The sequence below is a fragment of the Callithrix jacchus genome, chromosome 5, assembly GCF_049354715.1.
Source record: "Callithrix jacchus isolate 240 chromosome 5, calJac240_pri, whole genome shotgun sequence".
NCBI classification, from domain to species: domain Eukaryota; kingdom Metazoa; phylum Chordata; class Mammalia; order Primates; family Cebidae; genus Callithrix; species Callithrix jacchus.
Genome location: NC_133506.1, coordinates 70784242 through 70806666, shown reverse-complemented (window position 1 = coordinate 70806666; position 22425 = coordinate 70784242). Strand labels below are relative to the sequence as shown.

The following is a 22425-nucleotide window of genomic DNA, read 5'->3' as shown; positions in this document are numbered from 1 at the left end:
CAACAGCACCCCAACCTCCCAACTTCTTGGTGTGCTGATCTGGGACAGCAGAACCTCAGCAGCAATAAGTCCTTAGCTCCCTACTTGGTGTCATCGTGTCATTCAGACACAGCCAGTTACTACTCCTTGGCCTAAGCTGGGGAGGGAGACTGGGGGTTGGGAAGAGATGCTGGACAGGGAGACTCAGGGACTTCTGGTGGGGCTGGTTTAGTGAGGCTGAGGATCTAAGCCAGAATTCAAGACCTAGGTAGCGATGAGATCTTGAGCAAGCATCTTTATTTCTGTGAGCCTCAGCTTTTTCAGCCAAAAAGTGGGAAATTACACCAATGCTTTGACAGCCTCACTTAGGAAAAAAGTCCAGGTTTGGAGTTAGACTTCAGCGTTAGATTTTGTTTGAAACCCTGGACCTCCCACTGACTAGTGACGTGGTCTGGGCCAGTTACTTCACATCTCTGAGCAGATTCAGATCCTGAATCTGTAAAGTGGGTTGTGGTGGGCATTTAGGGAGGTGACTGAGCTGGGAGCACTTTGGCAAATGTGTGGCTTTATAAATGATGCTGGTTTTTTTTTAGCACTCCCTTGGGGTTGGGGCTCTGGGTTGGGAGGGGAAATTGGGACCGGAAAAATGGCACCCCGTCAACCTTTCCCCTGAACCCAGGCACATTCATTCTCATTCTGCATCCTGTGCACCCACCAGATGGGTTTCTCCAAGCCTGGTACCCTCCTCCTTTCCACCTTGTCTGAGGACCTGAGGCCCCTTCCCTGTTCCCACCTAGTTCAGTTGCAAACTGCAGAGGATGGCCTGAGTTTCCATTCTTCATTTTGGAGGCTCCAGCTGCAGCCTCAGTCTTCCGCCCCGAGGGAATCTGTTGGATGATTTGGGTTGATCCTTAGGAGGCGAGAGGGCCAGCTCCAAGGCCTGTGACCGAAACCTTTCAGTCACTTTCAAGTCCCAGAACCCTATCTTTCTTGAACCAAGCCTGCTCTGGTGCCCAAAGGGAAGGGGTGTCAGCAGTGGGGCCTGCAGGAGACTTCTCCTGTGGTCCAGTGTTATCTGTGACGCTGCTGGTCTGGAACCCACAGCACTGCCCAGCCCCCCCCCATCTCTGGCCTCAGTACTGGCGTTGCCAGTACCCAGAGAGAGAGGGAGGAGGGGGTGAGGGCTGCAGAGTGAGGGAGGCTGACAGGAGGCGGGACTCTGGGGGGCTGAGGACTATAAAGAGGCCAGCCGAGTCCTGGGGCCCATCCGGCCTGAGGCAGGTGCCCGCTTGGTCCAGTGCCCATTTACTCCGGACTCCGGGTAAGTGGGCTCAGCCTGCCTGGGGCTCTGGGGGCCTCTCCCAGGCTGTGGCCTGGGATGGAGACAAGAAGCTGGTGCTTTGCAGGGCCAGGGACCTCGGGAAGCCTAAGGTCCTGCTTGGTCTTGCGCTACTTCTGGACAGACCTGTCATGCTAGAGCCGTCTGCTGACTGCAAGTGTGTGTGCATACTCATGTGCTTGGCTGTGAACTGGAATGTGTGACTGTGACCTTGTGAGTGACCGGGGTTCCTGTGTGAATGCCTGTGCCAGTCTGTTCCTCTACCTTGGGGATGAGGGCCAGATCCACAAGGCCATGGATTTCTGTCCATTGCTTCCCAGGTTCATTCTGTGTCCCACACCCTGTGGGTGACCTGGCATGCCCTTATTTCCCATTAGCTGCTGCCGCCTCGGAGCCGTGAGGCCCTGGATGTCGTGAGTCCTATCTCTCCAGGACTCATTTCCCCATTTTTTCTGCTACACTTTTCTGACTTGGGAGGTCCCAGCTGCTGGGCTCTCACAGGACAGGCTGTCCATGCCTCTAGGGCAGTGTCTGGGAGGTGGAGTAGTCAGCTCAGAGTGGCCCTTTGCTCTGCCCCCTTGTCCCCAGCTTAGAGAAGTGGATGATGGGCCAAGAGGCTGGATAGATGGGCCCTGCTTCCTAGGCACAGGAAAATCTTCCACCTCCACCTCCTCTCTGCTTGCTCCTCAGATGGCTGCTGCACGCCACTGCCTCTCCCTGCTGCTCCTGTCCACCTGTGTGGCTCTGTTACTGGAGCCACTGCTGGGTGCCCAGGGAGCTCCGCTGGAGCCAGTGTACCCAGGGGACAATGCCACGCCAGAGCAGATGGCTCAGTATGCAGCTGATCTCCGTAGATACATCAACATGCTGACCAGGCCTAGGTGTGTGCTGTGGCCAGGGAGAGAGATCTCAGCCCCGGGGACCCTGGGCCCACCCGACAGTCCTGGCCATGCCCTATCTCCAGTCCCAGCCCTTCCAGGCCTGCTCTTGGGAAAACAGGGCATCTGTGCTGAACAGACCTGGGCCTGTGTGCCCTGGGCAAGATGGTGCCTACAGGCAGTTATGAAATGGGGGGCTGGCACCTGAGCACAGCACTTGCTGCAGCTGCCTCTTCCCTCCAAGGTATGGGAAAAGACAGAAAGAGGACATGCTGGCCTTCTCAGAGTGGGGCTCCCCCAATGCTGCTGGACCCTGGTGAGTTTGACTCCCTGTCCTGTCTGTCCAGCTCCCTGGGGCTGAAGTAGGGGTGGTGGGACTAAATCAGGCCTTGAAAAGGTGTGGTGGGGGTGTGTAAGAGGGAGAACAGGAGCCCAGGGCCAGCCTGAGGCCTCCTGAGGCCTCCTGAGAGCACGAGGCCTGCCCCCTACACTGCTGTCTTCTGCCCTGTCCTCCTAGGGAGCTCAGCCCTATGGACTTGTAATGCCACCTCCTGCCTCTGATGACTCCATGGGCAGTGCCAGCCCAGCTCTCCCCTCCGCACCCTTGGCTCTGGCCAAAGTTTGCTCTCTGCTCCACACAGGCCCAATAAAGCAAGTCAAAGCCACAGCCTGTCCTGTGTCTCTGGGGACCCCTGGTGGGGGGCAGCAGGAAGTACCAAATGCAAGGGAGAGAAAGGGGAGGGCAGGGTGGAGGCAAAGGGGATCATCCAGAAGGTTGGTGGGGTCATCAGAGTCACTCAGCTCATTCTCTCCACTTCACACAGGGACAAGTTGTGGCCAGAGGAAGGCAGGGAATCCTCCATGGTTTTTCAGGAAGTCTGTGAAGTGGCAGTCTTGAGTTTGAATCTTCCCAGTTCAGCTGCTGTAGACCACCCCCCCCCCATGGCCCGATGACAACCCTGCCCCAAGCGCACCCCTCACGAGTGCCTTCCTGCAGCCCGGGCAGCAGAAGCACCCACATTTATACTAAAGCATTCTTGGCAGGGAGGGGGAATGATTCTGGTGCTACAGCAGTCATGGCTGCCTCCAGGGGCCTGAGCTGCCATCCAGAAATTTGGAGAGAATGGGCTGCCTGGAGAGGTAATGAAGTCCTGGGCACCGGAGGTATTGAAGCTGCTGTGGAAGGGGAGGAGGCTAGATTAGCTGAGTTCCAGCCACCGCCATGAGTTGAATCTGTGGATTCCACACTCCAGCTCTGGGAGGGCGAGGACCTGGATCCTGCCCCAGGGAGGACTGCCCAGAGTCCCAGAGCACCTGTCTCTTGTTGGCTCTTCTCAGGCACCCTGAATAGGTGGGGACAGTGCACGTGTGTGTGTGTGTGTGCACGCGGCTGTGTAATGGGGAGAAGTGAGGGAACTAGAATGTTTCCGGGTCCTAGAATGGCTTCTCCTGCCTCCCCCACATACTTGGCCTCAAGGGATGGGATTATCAGTTTGGAGGATGAGGCATCCACTTTCCTGGGATCTGTACCTTGCACAAAAATGGAAATGACACCACAGTTGTGTTTCCCCTCAAGTCCTGACTCCATCTGGTGTGTGCAAATGACCTGGAAGCAGAACCAGGTCCTAAAAGGCAAAGAACTTCTAGAGGATGCAGATGCTTGGCTCAGGTTGATTTTTTGTTTGTTTTTGGAGACAGGGGGTCTTGCTCCGACACCCAGGCTGGAGTACAGTGGCATGATCACAGCTCACCGTAGCCTTGACCTCCTAAGCTCAAGCAATCCTCCTGCCTCAGCCTCCCATGTAGCTAGAACTACAAGCACATGCCACCACACCCAGCTTTTTTTTTTAAATTTTGTAGAGACAGGGTCTTTTTTTTTTTTTTTATTTTTTATTGGATTTTAGGTTTTGGGGTACATGAGCATAGCATGCAAGACAGTTGCGTAGGTACACACATGGCAGTGTGCTTTGCTTTTCTTCTCCCCTTCACCCACATTTGGCATTTCTCCCCAGGCTATCCCTCCCCTAGAGACAGGGTCTTGCTATGTTGCCCAGCGTGGTCTCAAACTCCTGGGCTCAAGTGATTTGCTCACCTCGGCCTCCCAAAGTTCTGGGAGTACAGGTGTGAGCCACCGTCTCTGACCTCAGGTTGATTCTTAAATCCAAGGGGTGTCTGGAAGGAGAGATGGTTTTGCAAGAGAAAGGTTTGAGTCTGGGTGAAGGAGCCTGAAGTTCCAGCATTTTCTCTGGCAGCTTAAGGGGATGGGCTATGAATGGGGAGAAGTGGATACTTCCTACCCCCAGGAGTTGGCACCCTGGAGACACAGATGAACCTGGATGTGAGAGTAGGATCAGGGCAGGGCTCTTCCCCCACCAGGTCTCTCGGATGGCCATGGGAGCCCCCAGAAGAGAGAGCCACCCTCACACCCAGCTTCTCAGGGACAGGCCCTGGCCAGGATCCACCCCTTCCCCTGCTTTGTTGACCCCAGAAGGTGAACAAAGCAGGGAAAGGGACTTCACCCTTAGAAGTCCAGGAGGCACAGGCGGCCCTCTAGGCTGCACGCTGAGGGGCAAAGGCACCTCTTCTTGTTCCTGTGCCAACTCTGATAGCCCAAGCTGGGCTGTTGGGTAGAAACTTGAGCCAGGTGGGAGTGGGAGTGTGTCTAGCTGAAGCCCCTCCTGCTACTCTCACCTCTTCTCTACCTCTGGGTTAGAACCCCCCATGCTGGTGGTGGTGTGTGGGATAAGGTGGGGGAAGGTGGATGGGTTGCTGAGGGAGGCAGGGGAGGACCCCTCCCAGCCCCCCCCCCCCCCCCCCCCCCCCCCCCCCCCCCCGCCCAGACGTCTGTTTCTCTCACAGCAGGAACTCCAGGGTCCCCCTTCCCCCTCGATGGACCGGTCACTCCCTGCCCCCAGGCCCACAGAAGTCACTGAAGCAACAGAAATTTGTCTTTATTGTTTTCACTGAGAGGGGTGAATGCCCCTCTCAATAGAAAGGGGTTGGTGGGCCGGAGAGGCGTCTGGAGGCTAAGGCCCAGCCTGGAGAAGCAGCTCCCCCGAGGCGCTGGTATGCCCCTGCACGCCTGCCCCCGGGAGCTTCCTCTCTACCACCCAAGCTGCCCCGAGACCCCGGGCTCGGTGCCAAGCGTCCAGGCTGTCCTAGCTGGGGCCCCGGGAGGAGGTCGTTGGTCCGGGTTCCCAGGTGTTCAGCCACTGGGGGTTCGTGGTGATCCAGTGGAGGGGGTTTAGTGGCTTTCGGTAGGGAGGTGCTCGTGGCATTCGCAGTTTTCTCATGGTTTTGAGATTTCTTCGGGCTGGGAACACGTCTTTGCAGCGGTCATGAGGCCGCTCCCCTAGCCCAGCTCACACCGCGATACGCGTGAGGGCGGCGAGTGGGGTCCGGGTTCCCCCAGCAGCCCCCGTTTTCCTCCCTCGCGCCCTCCGCCGGCCCACCTGTTGCTGAAGAACTTCCCCATATACTTCTTTTTTTTTTTTTTTTTTTTTGAGACGGAGTTTCACTCTTGTTACCCAGGCTGGAATGCAATGGTGTGATCTCGGCTCACCGCAACCTCCGCCTCCTGGGTTCAGGCAATTCTTCTGCCTCAGCCTCCTGAGTAGCTGGGATTACAGGCACACGCCATTGTGCCCAGCTAATTTTTTGTATTTTTAGTAGAGACGGGGTTCCACCATGTTGACCAGGATGGTCTCGATCTCCTGACCTCGTGATCCACCCGCCTCGGCCTCCCAAAGTGCTGGGATTACAGGCGTGAGCCACCGCGCCCGGCCCCCCACATACTTCTTGATGGAGTCTAAGTTCAGCCAACTGGTGGCCCTGGGCTGCGGCTTTGGCAGCTCTTCGCCTAGGACGCCCTCCGGCGGCAGGAGCGGAGACAAGAGGCCCCGCTATGGACAAAGCGCATGCGCAGCGTAGCGTAGGCGCCTGGAGGGGGCGGGGCAGACAGAGCCGCGGCCGGTCACGTGATGCCGGAGATGGGGTCCGCGCGGCTCCTGGACCGGAGCTTGTTGGTGTTCCGCGCGGTGGGTGCAGGGGCGCTCAGACCGAGGGACGCGTCTGTTTCTGAGACACACCAGCGCACGGACGCCGTAACGGACATCCTGGTGCCCGGGGTAATGGTGCACACCTGGACATGCCCAGTGATGCAAGTAGAGCATCCAGGTAAAAATGAACCTGGAGGCCGGGCGCGGTGGCTACGCCTGTAATCCCGGCACTTTGAGAGGCCGAGGTGGGAGGATTACCTGAGGTCAGGAGTTCAAGACCAGCCGGACCAACATGACGAAACCCCCGTCTCTATGGAAAATACAAACATTAGCTGGGCGTGGTGGTGGGCGCTTGTAATCCTAGCTACTCGGGAGGCTGAGGCAGGAGAATTGCTGGAACCCGGGAGGTGGAGGTTGCAGTGAGCCGAGATAACGCCACTGTACTCCAGCCTGCTCGACAGAGCCAGATTCCGTCTCAAAAAAAAAAAAAAAGAACGGGAGACACACCCTAAGGTGTTCACACGAGGATGGCATTGGTCAGCTCCTTAACCTCACCAACCTTTCTCCCACAAACTCCTTGCGCATCCCCCTCCTTTCTTCCTGCTGTTCTCGCTTTCTCTGCTTGGAAGACTCTTCCTTCAGACATCCTCATGGCCAGCTCTGTCGCCCCCTGTAAGCATTAGCTCAAAACCCACCTTTGAAATGGGTCCTTCCGTGACACATCTCTTTAAAACTGCAACCTGGCAGGGCATGATGGATCACACCTGTAATCCCAGCACTTTGGGAGGCTGAGGTGGGAGGACTGCTTGAGCCCATGAGTTCGAGACTAGCCTGGGCAAAAGAGAGAGCCCTGTCTCTACAATTTAAAAAATAAATAAATAAAATAATATTGCAACCCAACCCCTCATTTTGCTCTATCTTTTTCTTGCTCTCTTTTTGTACTTCTTTACTCTTCTTTCTTTCTTTTAAAGACAGGTCTTGTTTTACCTCCCAGGCTGTAGTGTAGTGTTGGGATTGTAGCTCACCACAGCCTCAAACTCCTGGGCTCAGGCTCTCCTCTTGCTTCAGCCTCCCGAGTAACTAGGTCTACAAGTGCATACAACCATGCCCAACTAAATTTTAATTTTTTGTAGAGATGGAGTCTTGCTATGTGGCCCAGACTAGTCTCAAACTTCTGGCCTCAAGTGATCCTCTTTGCCTCCCAAAGTGCTGGGATTACAGGTATGAGCCGCCACACTCGGCCTGTACTTTCTAACTTACTATACTCTAGATTTATTATGTTTGTTGTCTGAGTCCTTTCCCAGCAGCATCTCATCCCTCAATGTATCATTAATTACAACTGCGCTCTTTGCCTGTTTTGTCTATTGATGTATCATAAGCACCTAGAACAGGGGCTGACACTTAGTAATTATTCAATAATACATATTAAATGAATGACTAAGAGTCACACACAGGAAAGCCAGCCTGAGGATTCAAACACCCAATGCACAGAGAATTTTGTGTGCCTGCAACATACAATGATTCACAGACTATGATGCTTGTAAGCATCACACACACCCCCAGAGCTCCTAAGCCCCTCAACCCTCTTTTAACCAGGAACTCCCCTCATCTCTGCCACTCCACACAGGGATAAGAAGCCCTAGTAGCTGTTCTGGCCATCACGGTGGCAGACGAGGCTGCCCTGGTCTAACTCCTTCATGCCCTTAGTAGGCCTGAGGAGGGGCCCTTGGTGCCAGCCCCCATTCCCAAGCTCCTAGAGAATACGGCTGATAGGGAGCCCAGACTTGGTCAGCAGACATTACCATGGTGCTGGGCAGATGCAGAGGAGCACAGCAAAGCATCTGTGGCCAGGGCCTTTGAGGCCCTTTATATTCCTAAGGATCCATGCCCCCTTTCCCGCTAAGGCTCCACTCCCACCACAGCCTTCTTTTCCTCCCCGTGTGTCATGACCTGAACGTCCAGAACAGAGAGAAGGAGGGGGTGGAAGCACATGGGCTACTAGCTGTTCTGACCAGGGTGCAGTCCCTGCTGGGGGCCCAGAAGTGTGGGTGGTAGAGGCAGGGAGGCCTGGGGTGTAGGGTAACTTTCTGCTCCAAGTACACATATCCTACGGAGAAACTGTCTCTGGGGTTGAGAGGGGGCTGTGCTTTTCCCAGGGGCTACTGTCAGGGTTTGGGAGGCGGTTATGCTGAGACCAGATGCCCCTCCCCATCTGGCTGGATCCAAGGTGCCTCCTTTCCCTGCAGGGCTGCTGTGGGATCCCAGCACCCCTATTCCCCTCCCCTAGGCCCGCTGCCATGGGGAGGGGGTGGAGTTGCAGTTTCTGGTTTCAGGATGGCAGGCCCCACTGCACAGCCTGGAGATTTTCTCAGCCTGCTGGCCATTTTGGAGCCCCTGAGGCATGACCTACTGAGCCTTCTGGAGGCGGTGGGTCTTGGCTGCTTGGATGATGAACTTAGGCCTTGGCTGCCTCAGGCAACAGAGCCCAGCTATGTGGCCTGTCAGGTTCCCTCTACCTGCTCAATATCGGTGCTTTTTTAAGGTTGTGAAATGTGCGGCAATTCTTTGTGCCCAGCCAACCCCGAAGGGGCACAGTGGGAAGAGCAGGGGCTGCTGGGTAGGAATCCTGACTTCACTACCTCCTGGCTATGTGACCTTGATTAAGGGACATTATCTCCCCTGAGCCTCCACATCCTCACCTGTGAAATGGAGCTGGTTATACCCTGGCATAGAACTGTTGTGAAGATGGAATTGGGTGATGTAGCTCAGCCTCTGGCAGCTCCCGGCACGTGCTAGGTGATTAAGAGGCATGAGCCCCTCCACTCATGAAAGAACCCCCCCTTCTTTTTTTTTTTTTGAGACAGAATCTTACTCTGTCACCCAGGCTGGAGTGCAGTGGCATAATCTCAGCTCACTGCAACCTCTGCTGCCTGGGTTCAAGTGATTCTCCTGCCTCGGCCTCCTGAGTAGCTGGGATTACAGGTGCCCGCCACTGCGCCCAGCTAATTTTTGTATTTTTAGTAGAGATGGAGTTTCACCATCTTGGCCAAGCTGGTCTTGAACTCCTGACCTCATGATCCACCTGCCTCAGCCTTGTAAAGTCCTAGGATTACAGGCGTGAGGCACCATGACTGGCCCTAAAAAAACCCCTTTCTCCCATCTCCACTTCTCCCGAAGTGTCTCATCTTCTGGCTTCTTCTCCTTATTAAAACCTGCTCTTGGCCAGGCATGGTGGCTCATGCCTGTAATCCCAGCACTTTGGGAGGCTAAGGTGGGAGGATCACTTGAACCCAGGAGTTTGAGACTAGCCTGGGCAAAATATTGAGACCTTGTCTCTACCAAAAATTTTTTAAAAGCCAGGTGTGGTGGCATGTGCCTGTGGTCCCACGTACTGGAGAGGCTGAGGTGGGAGGATTGCTTGAGCCTGGAAATCAAGGCTGGAATGAGCCAGGATCGCCCACTGCACTCCAGCCTGGGTGACAGAGCAAGACCCTGTCTCAAAAAAACAACAAACAAACAAACCCTGCTCTCAGTGGGAATGAGAAGTTCAATGTCAATGCCACTGAAGTTTATGGGATGGTTCAGTAGCCAAGTGAGACCAGGACAGCATTTCTATGGAACCAGGAATCTCTAGAAAAAGAAATGAGATTCCATGATAAATTTCCATAGTACAGGTGGGAGGAGCTATCTGGGGATTGGTGTACCCTAAATACCAGCAAACAGGCTATTCCTTATCCTCGTTCATCACAGTCCAGTGCTGAATATACCCCCAACCCACACCCCCACAAGAGCTCAAACCATTTGTCCCTTTGCAGCCCTGGAGGCCCTTAGAAACCCAGGTTCTGCTGCAGGCACTGAGAGCTCTCAGCCCCTCGCTCCTCTGGACTCCCTTACTCATTCCAGGAACTGTGGAGGGGTGTGGGGAGGGAAGAAAGAGGGAAGAAAGGAAAGGAAGAAGCTGAGAGGCTGCCTGCCGCCCTCTGAGGGGAGGAGGTGATGGTGGCAGCCCTGTGATGGGCAGGATGAGGGAAGGTGGCTTGAGGACACAGCTCTGTGTGGGTCTCCCTGTCAACTGCCCCTTAAACTCTGACTGCAAATTGCCACTTAAATAGAACTTCCAGATTCACTCTGGAACACATGCCCAGGTTCCCAGAGGGCAGCAGGCCACGGTCTACTGCCCCCGCCTCTCAGAGAAGACACTGAGATGCAAAGAGAAGCTACTCAGACACCTGGTACAGGCACAGCTGTGGCTAAACCTGTTATTTTGACTCCACGTTGGTGTGTGACCGTTTGGACCAGCCCATTTCTGAGGTCCCCGATATAAGTCCCATTGGCTTCTCATGATGCATGATGGTTCTCAGATGTCATTCTCTGCCAACCACTGTGGAATAGACCCAATGATAGAGTGACCTTGAGTCTCCTGGATGGCTTGCCCCAGACTGACAGTCCCACCCACTCCGGGACCACTGCTACTCCTCTCTGCGGGGTGTGGCCCAACCTGGCCTCCCGCGGGCTCACTACTTCCTACCTGCCCTCCAGTGCATCTGGGGCGCTGGTGATGTCCAGAGAGAGACACAGAGTGAGGCTATTAGCTTGGCAGCAGACTGTGGAGAGCAGCTGGCCTAGGAGGGGATGCCCTGTACAGCATCACTGCTTTTTTTTTTTAAAATGTCCCATCAAAGCCCTTTCCCCTTGGCAAGGGAGTCACATGGTGACTTGTGTTCTCCCTTCTAGACTGCATGCTTCCCGAGGGCAGCTGGGGTCTTGTTCAGCTCTGATCCTTTAGCATCTAGCACAGTGCCTGGCTCACTGTGGGCCTCCATAGATGCTTAGGGGGTGGGTGGAGGTGGGAGGGAGGCAGAAAGATGGGAGGGAGGTAGAATGGGAGTGGAAGGGAGGGAGGGACTGGTGGATTGATGGATGTGACAAACAAAGGGACAGATGGAGTGAACAAATGCATGGCCTGGCTCGTGTCATCGGACGTGGAATCAGCTGCCACCCATCCTTATGTCTTCATGTGCCTTGTTTCATGCGTGTGAAGAGGCAGAGGGTGGTAACTGGGGGACTCCATCTCATTTGTGGGCTCCTCCAGGAACGGGCTTGTGTCTCTTCCTCTCTTGGATCTTTCTTGCTCCTCTGCTCCCCTAAACCTGAGGCTGGGCCACACCTGGCCTTCAACTGCCTTCATTAACTCCCGGGACTCTTCGCATTTGTGACTGTGCTATCAGTAAGGGCAGTGTGGCCTGGACACAGGGGCCAGGGGAGAGGAAAGGGCAGCTTCTCCCAGCCTCCTCCTGTCTGAAGCCTTCTTCCCCATTCCCAGCCCTCCTCCTCCCCTGGCCTCCTCCCCACTGAGGTGCTCAGCATCCCGAAGGGTCTCAGCCAGTCTGGGCTCCCTCCAGCACAGCTGCTTCTGCCACCAGGACAGCTTCAGCAGGTCACACTGCTTCAGGTGGGCCCTGTCCTGTGCCGGCGCCGCAGTGCCCAGTCCTGGGAAGGGTGTCAGGACCTCCCGCCCAGTCAGGCTGGAGAGGACGAGAGGAGGGAAACAGGTGAGGTGGGGATGGGGCTAAGGGGCAGGTAAAGGGAAGGGGCCGCCTCGGGGGCTTCGTTACCCTTCTGGGTATCAGGCTGACCCCCTGGAGGTCCCATCCCCATTTTACAGATTAGGAAATCAAGGCTCATATAACCAGGGTTGCTGTGGGACCTTAAACCTGTTTTCCAGATTCTGGTCTCTGCTATTCTTATCCACCTATTTCCCAAACTTGCTCAGTTAGAAAAATCATCTGGGGTGCTTATTAAAAATACGCTTTCCCAGGATCCATGCTGGGCAATTCTGAGTCTATTGGTTTGGGATTAGGCCTGGGAATCTGTATATTTACCACATTCCCTGGGCAGCTTTTGTGATCTGGGAATTCAGGGAAATAACGCACAGACTATTGGTGGCTGCCTGGCCAGGAGAGCCGCATTCCTAAGAGGGGGCAGCGAGGGGATGTGGACATTGAGTGGACACCCAGCCAAGGTCCCCTGATATCCCTCTCTCCCTTACTCTGTGCTGCTGCCAAGTAATCCCGTTCCAATCTAACATGTTTCCATAATCCCCAGATAGATCTTCAACCATCTGACCACTTGGTACCTGGTACAGATAGATGCCTGAGGAGGGGAGGGGATGGAAGGAAAGAGAAGGAAAGGAAGGAAGGACTTAGATGGTTAGATGCAGGTGAAGGAGCTGAATTCCCATCAGGCCATCAATCCCAGACTTCTTGTTCTCCTAGATCCAAAGTTCATTGATCCTGGAGCCAAGCTGCCAAATTCTAAGGCTGACTTTCTAGCTGTGCAACCTTGACACCTTGGTTTTCCCCTTCTGGAAACTGGGGAGAGTGATCTTCTCTACCTCCTAGGGTCACTGGGAGGATTATGTGAAATGGACTAACGACAGTGCCTGGGACATGCAGGCCTACCTTCCTGCTGGCTGGGGCTTCCCAAACTTCTCTTGTTTTGCAAGATGCTTTACTCTCCAACTAAGCAGGGTCTCCCCTTTGTCCAGATGAGGAAATGAAGGATTGATGATGAACCAGTGACTGGCCCAGCCATACAGCAGATCAGCAGCAGGGTGGGAACTGGAGTGAGAGTTCATCTTCCCTCCCTCTTCCCAGAGGCTGTTTGTGAGATGGCTCTGCTGCTTCAAAACGTTTGCTGTCCTGTCCCCTGGTGCCCCCAGTGCGGGTGGAACATACACCATTCCGGGACCCAGCCCAAAAGAAGTAACCCCATTCTGGGACATTCTGGCCTCATAGCTAGGGTAAAAGAGCAAAGGTGGGCTGGGTGTGGTGGCCCATACCTGTAATCCCAGCACTTTGGGAGGCCAAGGCAGGTGGAACACCTGAGTTCTGGAGTTTGAGACCAGCCTGGGTGACACAGCAAAACCCTGTCTCTATTAAAAATAGAAAAATTAGCTGGGTGTGGTGGCAAAAGCCTGTAGTCCCAGCTACTTGGGAGGCTGAGGTGGGAGGATAAATTGAGCCCAGGAGGCGGAGGCTGCAGTGAGCTGAGATTGCATCACTGCACTATAGCTTGGACAACAGAGCAAGACCTGGTCTTAAAAAAAAAAAAAAAAAAGCAAAGGAGGAAGCAGGCAATGGCTCTTAGAGCTCCTGCTTGAATGTGGCACTTGCCGTGTTACTCATGTGCCACGGGCCGCGGCAAGGCCTGTGGTCAAGCCAGGAGTGGTCAGAGAGGCCTACGTCCCTCTGAGCCAAGGACACAGCTCTCCTATTTGGAGTCACCTGCCTTAGCCAGGATGTCTGGCTGGATGCCACGCCCTCTCTGTGTGCCCAGAAGTCAGAAGCCTCACCGGAGGGTATGCGGCCTGGCCAGGCCCTCAGAAATCATCCTCAGATTCCACACCCATCACGGTACAGTCAACCCATCATGGAGCATATCTCTGAAACCTCCAAGCAGAGACAGATGCTATTGGGCTTCCCCTGGCCCAGCCTGGCCCTGGGCTCCTCTCCCAGACAGGATGAGGGCAGGGACCCGTTAATCATTAATCTGGGGGCAAATGGGTAATTTTCCAGTCCGCCAGATCTACACCCAACCCCCTCCCTGCAGCCTGGCAGGAAACCCTCAGAGCTTGACCCCTGGTAGGTCCAGAGCAGGACTGGATGTCAGCTCCAGCTGAGGAGCCCATGCCTTGACTGGCTTCCAGTGTGGAGGCGGCTTGGGGGCTGCAGCTACCTTGCCCTCCAATGTCCTCTTCCTCACCCTGGGGGCTTACAGTTCCTGTGTTTTAGAAACTGGACTTCCCTGGTAGCAGCTGATTGATTGACAGAGGGAACAAGCAGGGAGTGATGGCAGTTTTGGCCAATGGGGCTGGCTGCATATCCTTCAAGACCTGCCTCAAATGCCATTTTAAGAATAACAGCCATTATTATTATATCATTATATGCTACATTATATGTCATATGATGTGATATGTAACACATTATTACACTTTTTTTTTTTTGAGACAGAGTCTCACTGTGTGGTCCAGGCTGGAGTGCAGTGGCACGATCTCTGCTCACTGTAACCTCCACCTCCCAGGTTCAAGTGGTTCTCCTGCCTCAGTCTTCTGAGTAGTTGGGACTATAGGCACATGTCACCACATCCAGCTAATTTTTGTATTTTTAGTAGAGAAGGGGTTTCACCATGTTGGCCAGGCTGGTCTTGAACTCCTGACCTCAGGTGTTCTGCGCACCTCAGCCTCCCAGACTGCTGGGATTACAGGTGTGAGCCACTGTGCCCAGCCCAAGCTGTGTTCTTGTCTGGGACTCCCCTATAGTGTGGAGTGGAGGCTCAAAGTTGGTTTGTCTAACTAAAGGGGTCATCCTTGATTATGACCTCAGACATCTGGAGAGTGCGAGAATTCCCTAGGCTGCATTTGGGGGCCTAGGGAACCTTGCCTCTATGAAAAAATATAAAAATTAGCTGGACATGGTGGTGTGCACCTGTGATCTTCTTCCTTTGTGGTGCAAACTCTTATCTGCCTACCAGCCAATTGGTCAGGAACGTGCATCCTGGTGTTTCAATCTCCAAACATTAACATTTTGCTTAACAATCAAACATTCAGGATCAGGTTCCTTTAGGAATCCCTATTTCTTCCTCCCCACCACACACCAAGAGGGCTGTATACTTCATTCTCCTGTTAGCAGGACTAAACATCTCTGCTACACTTGGCACTAGGATAGCTGGTTGGCCCTTTCTTAGGACACCTAATTTTCTACTTCCTGTAAAAAGTAAAAAGTTCCTCTTCAAAGTTTCCCTTTTTGTTAAAGAATAAACAATAAGTGTTAGAAATATTGTAGCAGGATTGGCCATGGGATTCTCTTGGACACCGAATACAGGAGGAAGGAGGGTTTATTCGGCTGGGAGCAAGGTGGCATAGTTGCCTAACAGTCAAGCTCCCCTAACAAAGGAAGGTTCTGTCTTTATATAGGCTTATGCTTTAGATGTTACACGTGGAAGAATCTTAGGTTTATAGCTTAACATGTGAAAAGGGTTTTGGTTTACAGTCTCAGGAATTACATATGAAAAGGTTCCAGTTCACAGTCACATTTCAGGAACTTATTTAACATGCTGACTTCTCCATGTGTGCACACAGGGTAGACCTCTGAAGGGTGGCACTGTAACTTCTAGGGTAATGTGTTAAGTCAAGGCAGGATGACATTCAGCCTCTTCCCAGGCTAATGCAAAGGGTTCTTCACTCGGATTGAAGCCTTCTCTCCCAGACTGAATTCCCCACCCTCAACAGTCCTCCTACAGAAAATCTGGAGTCCTCGCTTATTCCGTGGTGGCCCCTACCCAATAGGGGCCAGACTCCTGGACTAGTAACCACAATAGTTGCCACGTTGCAGCTACATGGCAACTATTGTGGTTACTAGTCCATCAATTATCAAACATGCAAGAAAAGATATAGAAAATGTAGTGAAAATGGCAACATTTTGGAATAAATGACTGTAATGTACATTCTGCCTGCCACCCTAACTGGCACACATTTTGCAGGTCAGTTTGCTCTCCCTGGAAGGAAGAGTATTCTCAGATTTCATCTTGGAGGAGGAAGAGTTCAGGCTGCCAGAACTGGGCTGGTGCTTCTGAATATCCTGAGGCAAGGTCCCGTGACTTCCTTGGGAAGCTCTGCCGCACCCCCACCCCACTCCACCCCATCCCACCCCACCCCACCAGGCTGCTGGAGTCCTGGGACCACCCGGGTCTGTGGCCCAAATCCTTCCTAGCTAAGGGGAGGGGAGGGGGGCTTGGGTGGGATTGTGACATAAGATCGCCATGGTGACATGGAGCAGATCTGGACCCGATCCTAATAAAGGTAGCATAAATTGTTATACCGGATCAAGCATAGAAAGTCAACACCAAGACAAAAGTATGCCAAATTACAGGGTTTATTGCCGGCGACCACGGAGGACTCACATCTCTCCAACCCGTGGCCCCGTAAAAGAGGGTGACAAAACCTTTTATACCTGTAAAAATCACCTTGGGAGTAGGGGTGAGAGGGTTCCGGACATTCCAGTGGATTCCTGGGTGAAGATGAGGGTGAGGGGCTCCGGACAGTCCGAGGGCCAGGGGACTATTTGACATTCTGATTGTCATTAAGGGGTTCACAAATGCTAAGATTAGCATTCATTTACACCTCGTCTGGGTAGGGGTGGGATCCGCAGATTTTTTAGTTACTTGGCGCCAGGATGGAATTATCTGGGGGTGCTTACTCTGGTAAACAAAGGCCAGCAATTCTGGCAGTTACAGATAAGAGAAGGTATGCAGCTTTATCTCACTTTGCATCCTGCAAAGTAAACTAGCAGTTTACAGAAGCCAAGGTTAGCAGTCATTGTGAGGAGAATGGAAACAGTTTTGTCATTTTATAAAATGGCACTGTACAGGTTCTAACTCTAGGCCAGCTATATCACAAAGGTGTCATAAAGGACGGGGTGGGGTGCATGCTTGTCAGCTTTATACCAGCCATTAGAGCCTCTTTGGGCTGCCAGAATGGCTCCCGCTTAATGCGCAATGCCAGTGCCTGTCATGTCCCAGCTGCGTCTCTGGGCCGTGGCCCCTACTCACATAGGGGCCCTACGTGGCAACTATTGTAGTTACTAGTCCAGGAGTCTGGACTCAACTACGTGGCAACTATTGTGCTTACTAGTCCAGGAGGCTCAGCCTCTGGAGTGGGTCAAAGACCCGCTCCAGCTGACCTCTAACCCCCTGGGGCTGACTGAGCCCTGGTCTTCCCGTTCCAATCTCCCATGGGAATATCCCCATGTGCTTACTTCCCTGGCAGGCCCCAGGGGTCTTTGATTACCTGGGGTCCTCTGCTTCCTCCCAGAGGTCAGCCCGGCCCCAGTAATTGACTCCGAGTTTGGTTCTATTGTGGACACAGATTCAGCTGGAGAGCTGCCCCCAGGGCCAGAGCCCTTCTTGTCTGCAAACCCAGATCTGAACTACAAGCTGACTTGGCAAGAAAGGCTCCCAGAGGTGGGTCCAATGCTGGACTGGGATCAGAACCAGACCCTAGTTCAGCTTTCTTGCCTCAAAAATGTGGATCTGGAGCTTACCATACGTACAGCAGTCACTATGGGGTTTGAACCTTCTCCAGTCCAGCAGGACAACAATCCTATTCCCACTGAGCAGGCAGACCATTCTCTAGTCCAGCCTGATCTCCGTCCGTTCCCCACCTCTGCATTTTCCTAAAAAGATTGAATCTCCAGTACAGGAAGAGGCCACAATTCAGACTCCACTCCAGATTCTCCTAAGGAGGTAGAACCTTCTCCAGTCTGGCAAGAGTTCCAGCTGAACCACCATTGCCACTTAAGGAGGTTGAACCATCTGTAACCCAGCAGGAAGCCTCAGGTTATCCTCTGACGTTCATGGAAGAGATGAGCCCTCTTCATGGAAGAGATCACTGCAGCAGGAGATACCAGCCATTAGAGCCACCTGGGAAGGTTGAACCGTCTCCTGTCCTACAGTAGGCCCCAATTCAGCTTTTAGAGCCACCTAAAGAGGTAGGATCCTCTCCAGTCCAGCAAGCAGTCCCTGCTCAGTCTTCAGAGCCCCCTATGCTGATAGTACCCTCTCTGACTCAGCAGATGGCCCCATCTTTGCCTCCAGAGTTCCCTGAAGAGGTGGAATCATCTATAACTCAGCAGGATGTTCCAGCTCAGATTTCAGAGCCCCCTATGGAGGCAGAACTTTCTCCACCCCAGCAGGAGGCTATAGTTCAGGCTCCAGAGCCCCTAAGGATGTTGGAGCTCAACCTCCAGCTCATTATGAGCTGATAATTTCAATACCAGCTCAGGACTAAGGTCAGCATTCAACATTGCCTAGTGTTACAGTTCAATCTTTGGACCTGGGGCTTATCATCACTCCAGAATCCATGACAGAGCTTGAACTTACCCAACCATGCAGGAGACCCCAACTCAAACTCCTAAGAAAGTTGTCTTCCAGTATATCAAGACGTAACATTTCCAACACCAGGTCAGGATCAAGCTCAGCACCCAATGTCACCCAGCATTGTAGTTCTACCTTTGGACCTGGGACTTACCATACCTCCAGAACCCACTACGGAGGTTGAACATTCTACATCCCTGAAGAAGACTATAGTGACTCCAAAGCACCCTAAGGTGACACTTCCACATTCAGACGAGGTTCAGACTCAGCATTCAAACCTGACTTAAGCCACAGTTCAACCTTTGGATCTGGGGCTTACCATCACTCCTGAATCCACTACAGAGGTTGAACCTTCCACAGCCCTGATGGCTACAAAACACCCTGAGGTGACACTTCTACCTTCAGACAAGGGTCAGACTCAGTATTCAAACCTAACTCAAGTCACAGTTCAGCTGCTGGACCTGGAGGTTACCATCATGACAGAACCTACTACAGAGGTTAAACTGTCTCCAGCCACAGAGGAGACATCAACTCAGCCTCCAGATCTGGGGCTTGCCATCACTCCAGAACCCACTACAGAGACTGGACATTCTGCAGCCCTGGAGAAGACTACAGCTCCTCATTCAGATGAGGTTCAGACTCAGCATCAAAACCTGACTGAAGTCACAGGCCCATTTGCTGATCTAGAACCTACTCAGGATTCAGTGGTGTAGTCTGAAAGTTACACCCAAAATAAGGCTTTAACTGCACCAGAGGAATAGGCCTCCACAAGCACCAACATATGTGACCTCTGTACCTGCAGAGTGCTGGGATTACAGGCATGAGCCATGGCACCAAAGTGCTGGGATTACAGGCATGAGCCATGGCACCAGGTCAGAACTACATTTTAAAAGCAAGAAAATTATTACAAAAGACAGGATAGAGGTTACCTGTAAGGGTTAGAGAGAGGTTTATGATTGGAAAGGGGCACAGTGGGGGCTTCCGGGTACATTAATTTGTTTCCTTGTTGCTGAAATGATAAGAGACATATAATGTCCATGCTCACGGAGCTGGAGAGGAAGGACAAGGCAAAAGAGAGAAGTCTCATCTTTAGACTTACTAGACTCAAATAGCGTCTTTCTGCTCCAGCGTGTAAGGCGTTGTCTAAATAGGTCCAGTTAAAGTACTACAGGGTAGCCATCTTTCAAAAAAATTGTTGGCCACATTTTAAAGTTCATAGGGGAGGGGGAATGTCTCATACTCCAGCCCTCCAGAGCCTAGGCCCTCTGTGAGATGTGTCACGGTTTCTTGGACACCATATTGAAACAGGAAAAGTTCCCTTGTCCCCCTTGCAGGGCGTGGGACGGAGGGGTGACTCGCTTCTTCAGTGCCCTGCTGCTCAACCTCAAGGGGAGCAGACAGGCAGGCAGGTTGTGGGGCTCCGACCCCACAGCAGCGTCTAAGGGTGAATACTTGCAGCTCCTGAAGCCCCGGTTGGTATGTGCTACTGTGTGCTCTTTTAGTTTTGCCTTTTTAGGTGGCTTGTGTTAACCAACTCAGTTAGACCCTCTACCTTGTTGCAAGGACAGAGGGCTTTCTGTATTCCAGGTTCTTGCCTTGGTGTGCTGGAAGAATCAGATCATACCTGGGCTTGGAGAATGGGTGTAAGGTTTTACTGAGTGAAGGTTGCTCTCAGCAGATGGGGAAAGCCAGATGGGATGGAGTGCGAAGATTTTCCCCTGGAGTTGCCTGGGCTGTCCTCCCACTACCCCAACCAGACTCTGCCTCAGCCCACTGGTTGGTGGCCTGACGGGGTGCTCCCATCATGGTCCTCTTGATGTCCAGCATGAATACAAAGAAGGGAACAACAGACACTGGGGCCTACCTGAGGCTGGAGGGTGGGAGGAGGGAGAGGAGCAGGAAAAACGACTGGGTACTAGGCTTAGTACCTGGATGATGAAATAATCTGTACCACAAACCCCTGTGATACAAGTTTACCTATATAACAAACATGCACATGTATCCCCTAACCTAAAATAAAAGCTTTTTTTTAAAAAAGGAAAAAAACACCTGGAAGAAAAGAAAAATGTTAAATTAAAAAAAAAGAAGACAATGCTGCTAGTGCCCCCATCATTCAGGAATCTCCAAGGTTTTAGGAGCTCTGCGTTAGGAACTGGGGGCAGAGACCAAATATCTATTTCTTCTTATATCACATACCCCAGATAGGAAAACAGAAATTACTCTAGATATTTCACAAAAAGGGGTTTCATACAGGCAATTAGTGGTTATCACTGGAGTGGCTAGAGGTGGCGAAGGTTGGGGAGGAGGGTGTTGCACCACTGGCTTTCAGGCTAATTTACCACAGCTGATTTCCAGAGGATGGAAAAAGTCAGGAAACGTGGGGAACTGCTGCTGAGGTCCTTGCAGCCCCATGGTCCCCAGGCTGATGACTGGCAGGGGATATGGAGTCCAGCTGATCACCTGAGCCTGCACACCTGCTGCTACGGCTGGGAGGAAAGGATGACTCAACCTCCTTTCCACATTCCACATTTCACATGACTGCATTTGATTGGCAGCACCCCGCCGATTGGCAAGGAAGCCTTGATGTGTGGTTCCTCAGCTTCTAGCACCTGCACAGAAAGGGGTGAAATGAGTGTCACAAACAGCCAGCACTCTGCAGCACAGCTCCACATCCAGGTGTGGGGGGCAGCCCCACTTATACTTGGAGGTGTCCTGTCACCCTACCCAGTTTTTGGTAGGTGTTTGGGGGTCTGAGGCTTTGCAAAAGAAGAAAGGTGGGGAGTTTACGGTGGAGTCACGTGGTGGAGACAGAGGCCTGCAGAGGTGTCATTCTAGAGGGCAGCAAGTGACACACAGTCATCTTCCTTCTTTGACTGGAACAAACACCTGGGATTGACCCAGAATTTGCTCTGGAATGTTCTCACTGGAATGAAAGCTGAGCAGTTTGCAGGCTATATAGTATCGGAGAAAACTGAGCCCTCATTGAAAAAGACTGCCAGAAAAAAAAAGTGTCCACAGGGAAATTCTGGGACACTTTTGTTTTGTTTTTTGGACAGTCTCACTCTGTCGCCCAGGCTGGAGTGCAGTGGCATGCACTGCAACCTCTCAACTCACTGCAACCTCTACCTTCTGGATTCAAGTGATTCTCCTGCCTCAGCCTTTTAAGTAGCTGGGATTACAGGCACCCACCACCATGCCCAGCTAATCTTTGTGTATGTATTTTTTTTTGGTAGAAACAGGTTTCCGGGAAATTGATGTAGGGGAGCGGGCGTGTGAGTTGGAAGCGAGGCATTGGGGATCACTATTTTCTCATCTTACTGGTTTTTGGGCCCCCATTCTATTCCTTCTATACAAACCTCACAGAATTTTAACTAGGAAGGCCAGGAGGGATGGCTCACACCTGTAATCCTAGAACTTTGGGAGGCTCAGGTGGGTGGATCACTTGAGGTTGGGAGTTCGAGAGCAGCCTGACAAACATGGTAAAACCCCATCTCTATTACACCTGTAATCCCAGGTACTTGGGAGGCTGAGGCAGGAGAATTGCTTTAACCCAGGAGGCAGGTTGCAGTGAGCTAAGATCACACCATTGCACTCCAGCCTGGGCAACAAGAGTGAAACTCTGTCTAAAAACAAACAAAACAAAAGAATTTTCAACTAGGAGAGACCTTAGTCAGTAGTTTGTCCTTTATGATAGGAAACCTGAGAAAGAGAAAGGGAGAGTGTCTTGCCCCATGGCTGCACAATGCACTCTGGCTTTTTCTATTTTATTCACATTCAAAAAGAATACGTTGTCCTTTAAGCTTATTTCACAGCTCACTCACCCACCAGCGACAGCCTGCTGTATGAAGATCTGTGAGATGGGTAACTAGGCTAGTTGCACTCAGGCACTTGCTTGAGGTGATTCAACTTATAAAATAAAGCATCTAGAAAAAAAAAGAAACACTTCATCCCCCGACAACCCATCAAATGATGCCTATGAGACTAAGTCTGAAGGGGACTGATGTAAAATGCTTCTACATAGCATGGTTGTGCGGTTTGTTCGCTGCACGAGGGCGCTTGGCCAAGGGGGTGAGTGGGACCGAACATCCTGCCCATGCTCCATGCTGAACCACACACAAAGTTCCCCCGAGCTATATTGTGGGGTCCTTCTGGACAGACATGGAAAGTTTCTGAAAGTCCCACCTGCATGGAATTATTTTCAAGACTCCAGATAATGGTGACAATCACCAACGTGTACACCACAAGGGCGCAGCTGATGATCTGCCACGTCAGCGTGGGCATGCCTCACAACATCCTGCTG

At 52.5% G+C, this 22425-nt stretch overlaps 2 protein-coding genes and 1 pseudogene across 2 annotated transcripts in view; 2 read left to right on the top strand and 1 right to left on the bottom strand.

Annotated features, from left to right (window-relative positions):
- Positions 1–1244: 1244 nt before the first annotated feature.
- On the top strand, positions 1245–2861 carry PPY (pancreatic polypeptide). Its single transcript, XM_078372580.1, has 4 exons — positions 1245–1300; positions 2009–2199; positions 2441–2512; positions 2714–2861. The coding sequence occupies exons 2-4, from the start codon at positions 2009–2011 to the stop codon at positions 2736–2738; spliced, it is 288 nt and encodes a 95-aa protein (XP_078228706.1). The 5' UTR covers positions 1245–1300; the 3' UTR covers positions 2739–2861.
- A 3294-nt stretch (positions 2862–6155) lies between these two features.
- MPP2 (MAGUK p55 scaffold protein 2) overlaps positions 6156–22425 on the top strand; it is a 52692-nt gene continuing 36422 nt past the window's right edge. The window contains exon 1 of the mRNA XM_078372577.1: positions 6156–6372. Within this exon, the coding sequence (XP_078228703.1) occupies positions 6344–6372 (29 nt within the window). The 5' untranslated portion in view covers positions 6156–6343. The remainder of the gene's footprint in view (positions 6373–22425) is intronic.
- On the bottom strand, positions 20405–22406 carry LOC108591990 (ADP-ribosylation factor-like protein 17; annotated as a pseudogene).

Excerpts from the sequence above, each read along its gene's own strand:
- PPY (XM_078372580.1), top strand. The coding sequence starts at position 2,009 with ATGGCTGCTGCACGCCACTGCCTCTCCCTGCTGCTCCTGTCCACCTGT. Across the intron at positions 2,200-2,440 it reads AACATGCTGACCAGGCCTAG|GTATGGGAAAAGACAGAAAG; the intron begins GTGTGTGCTGTG and ends CTTCCCTCCAAG. Across the intron at positions 2,513-2,713 it reads CCCAATGCTGCTGGACCCTG|GGAGCTCAGCCCTATGGACT; the intron begins GTGAGTTTGACT and ends CTGTCCTCCTAG.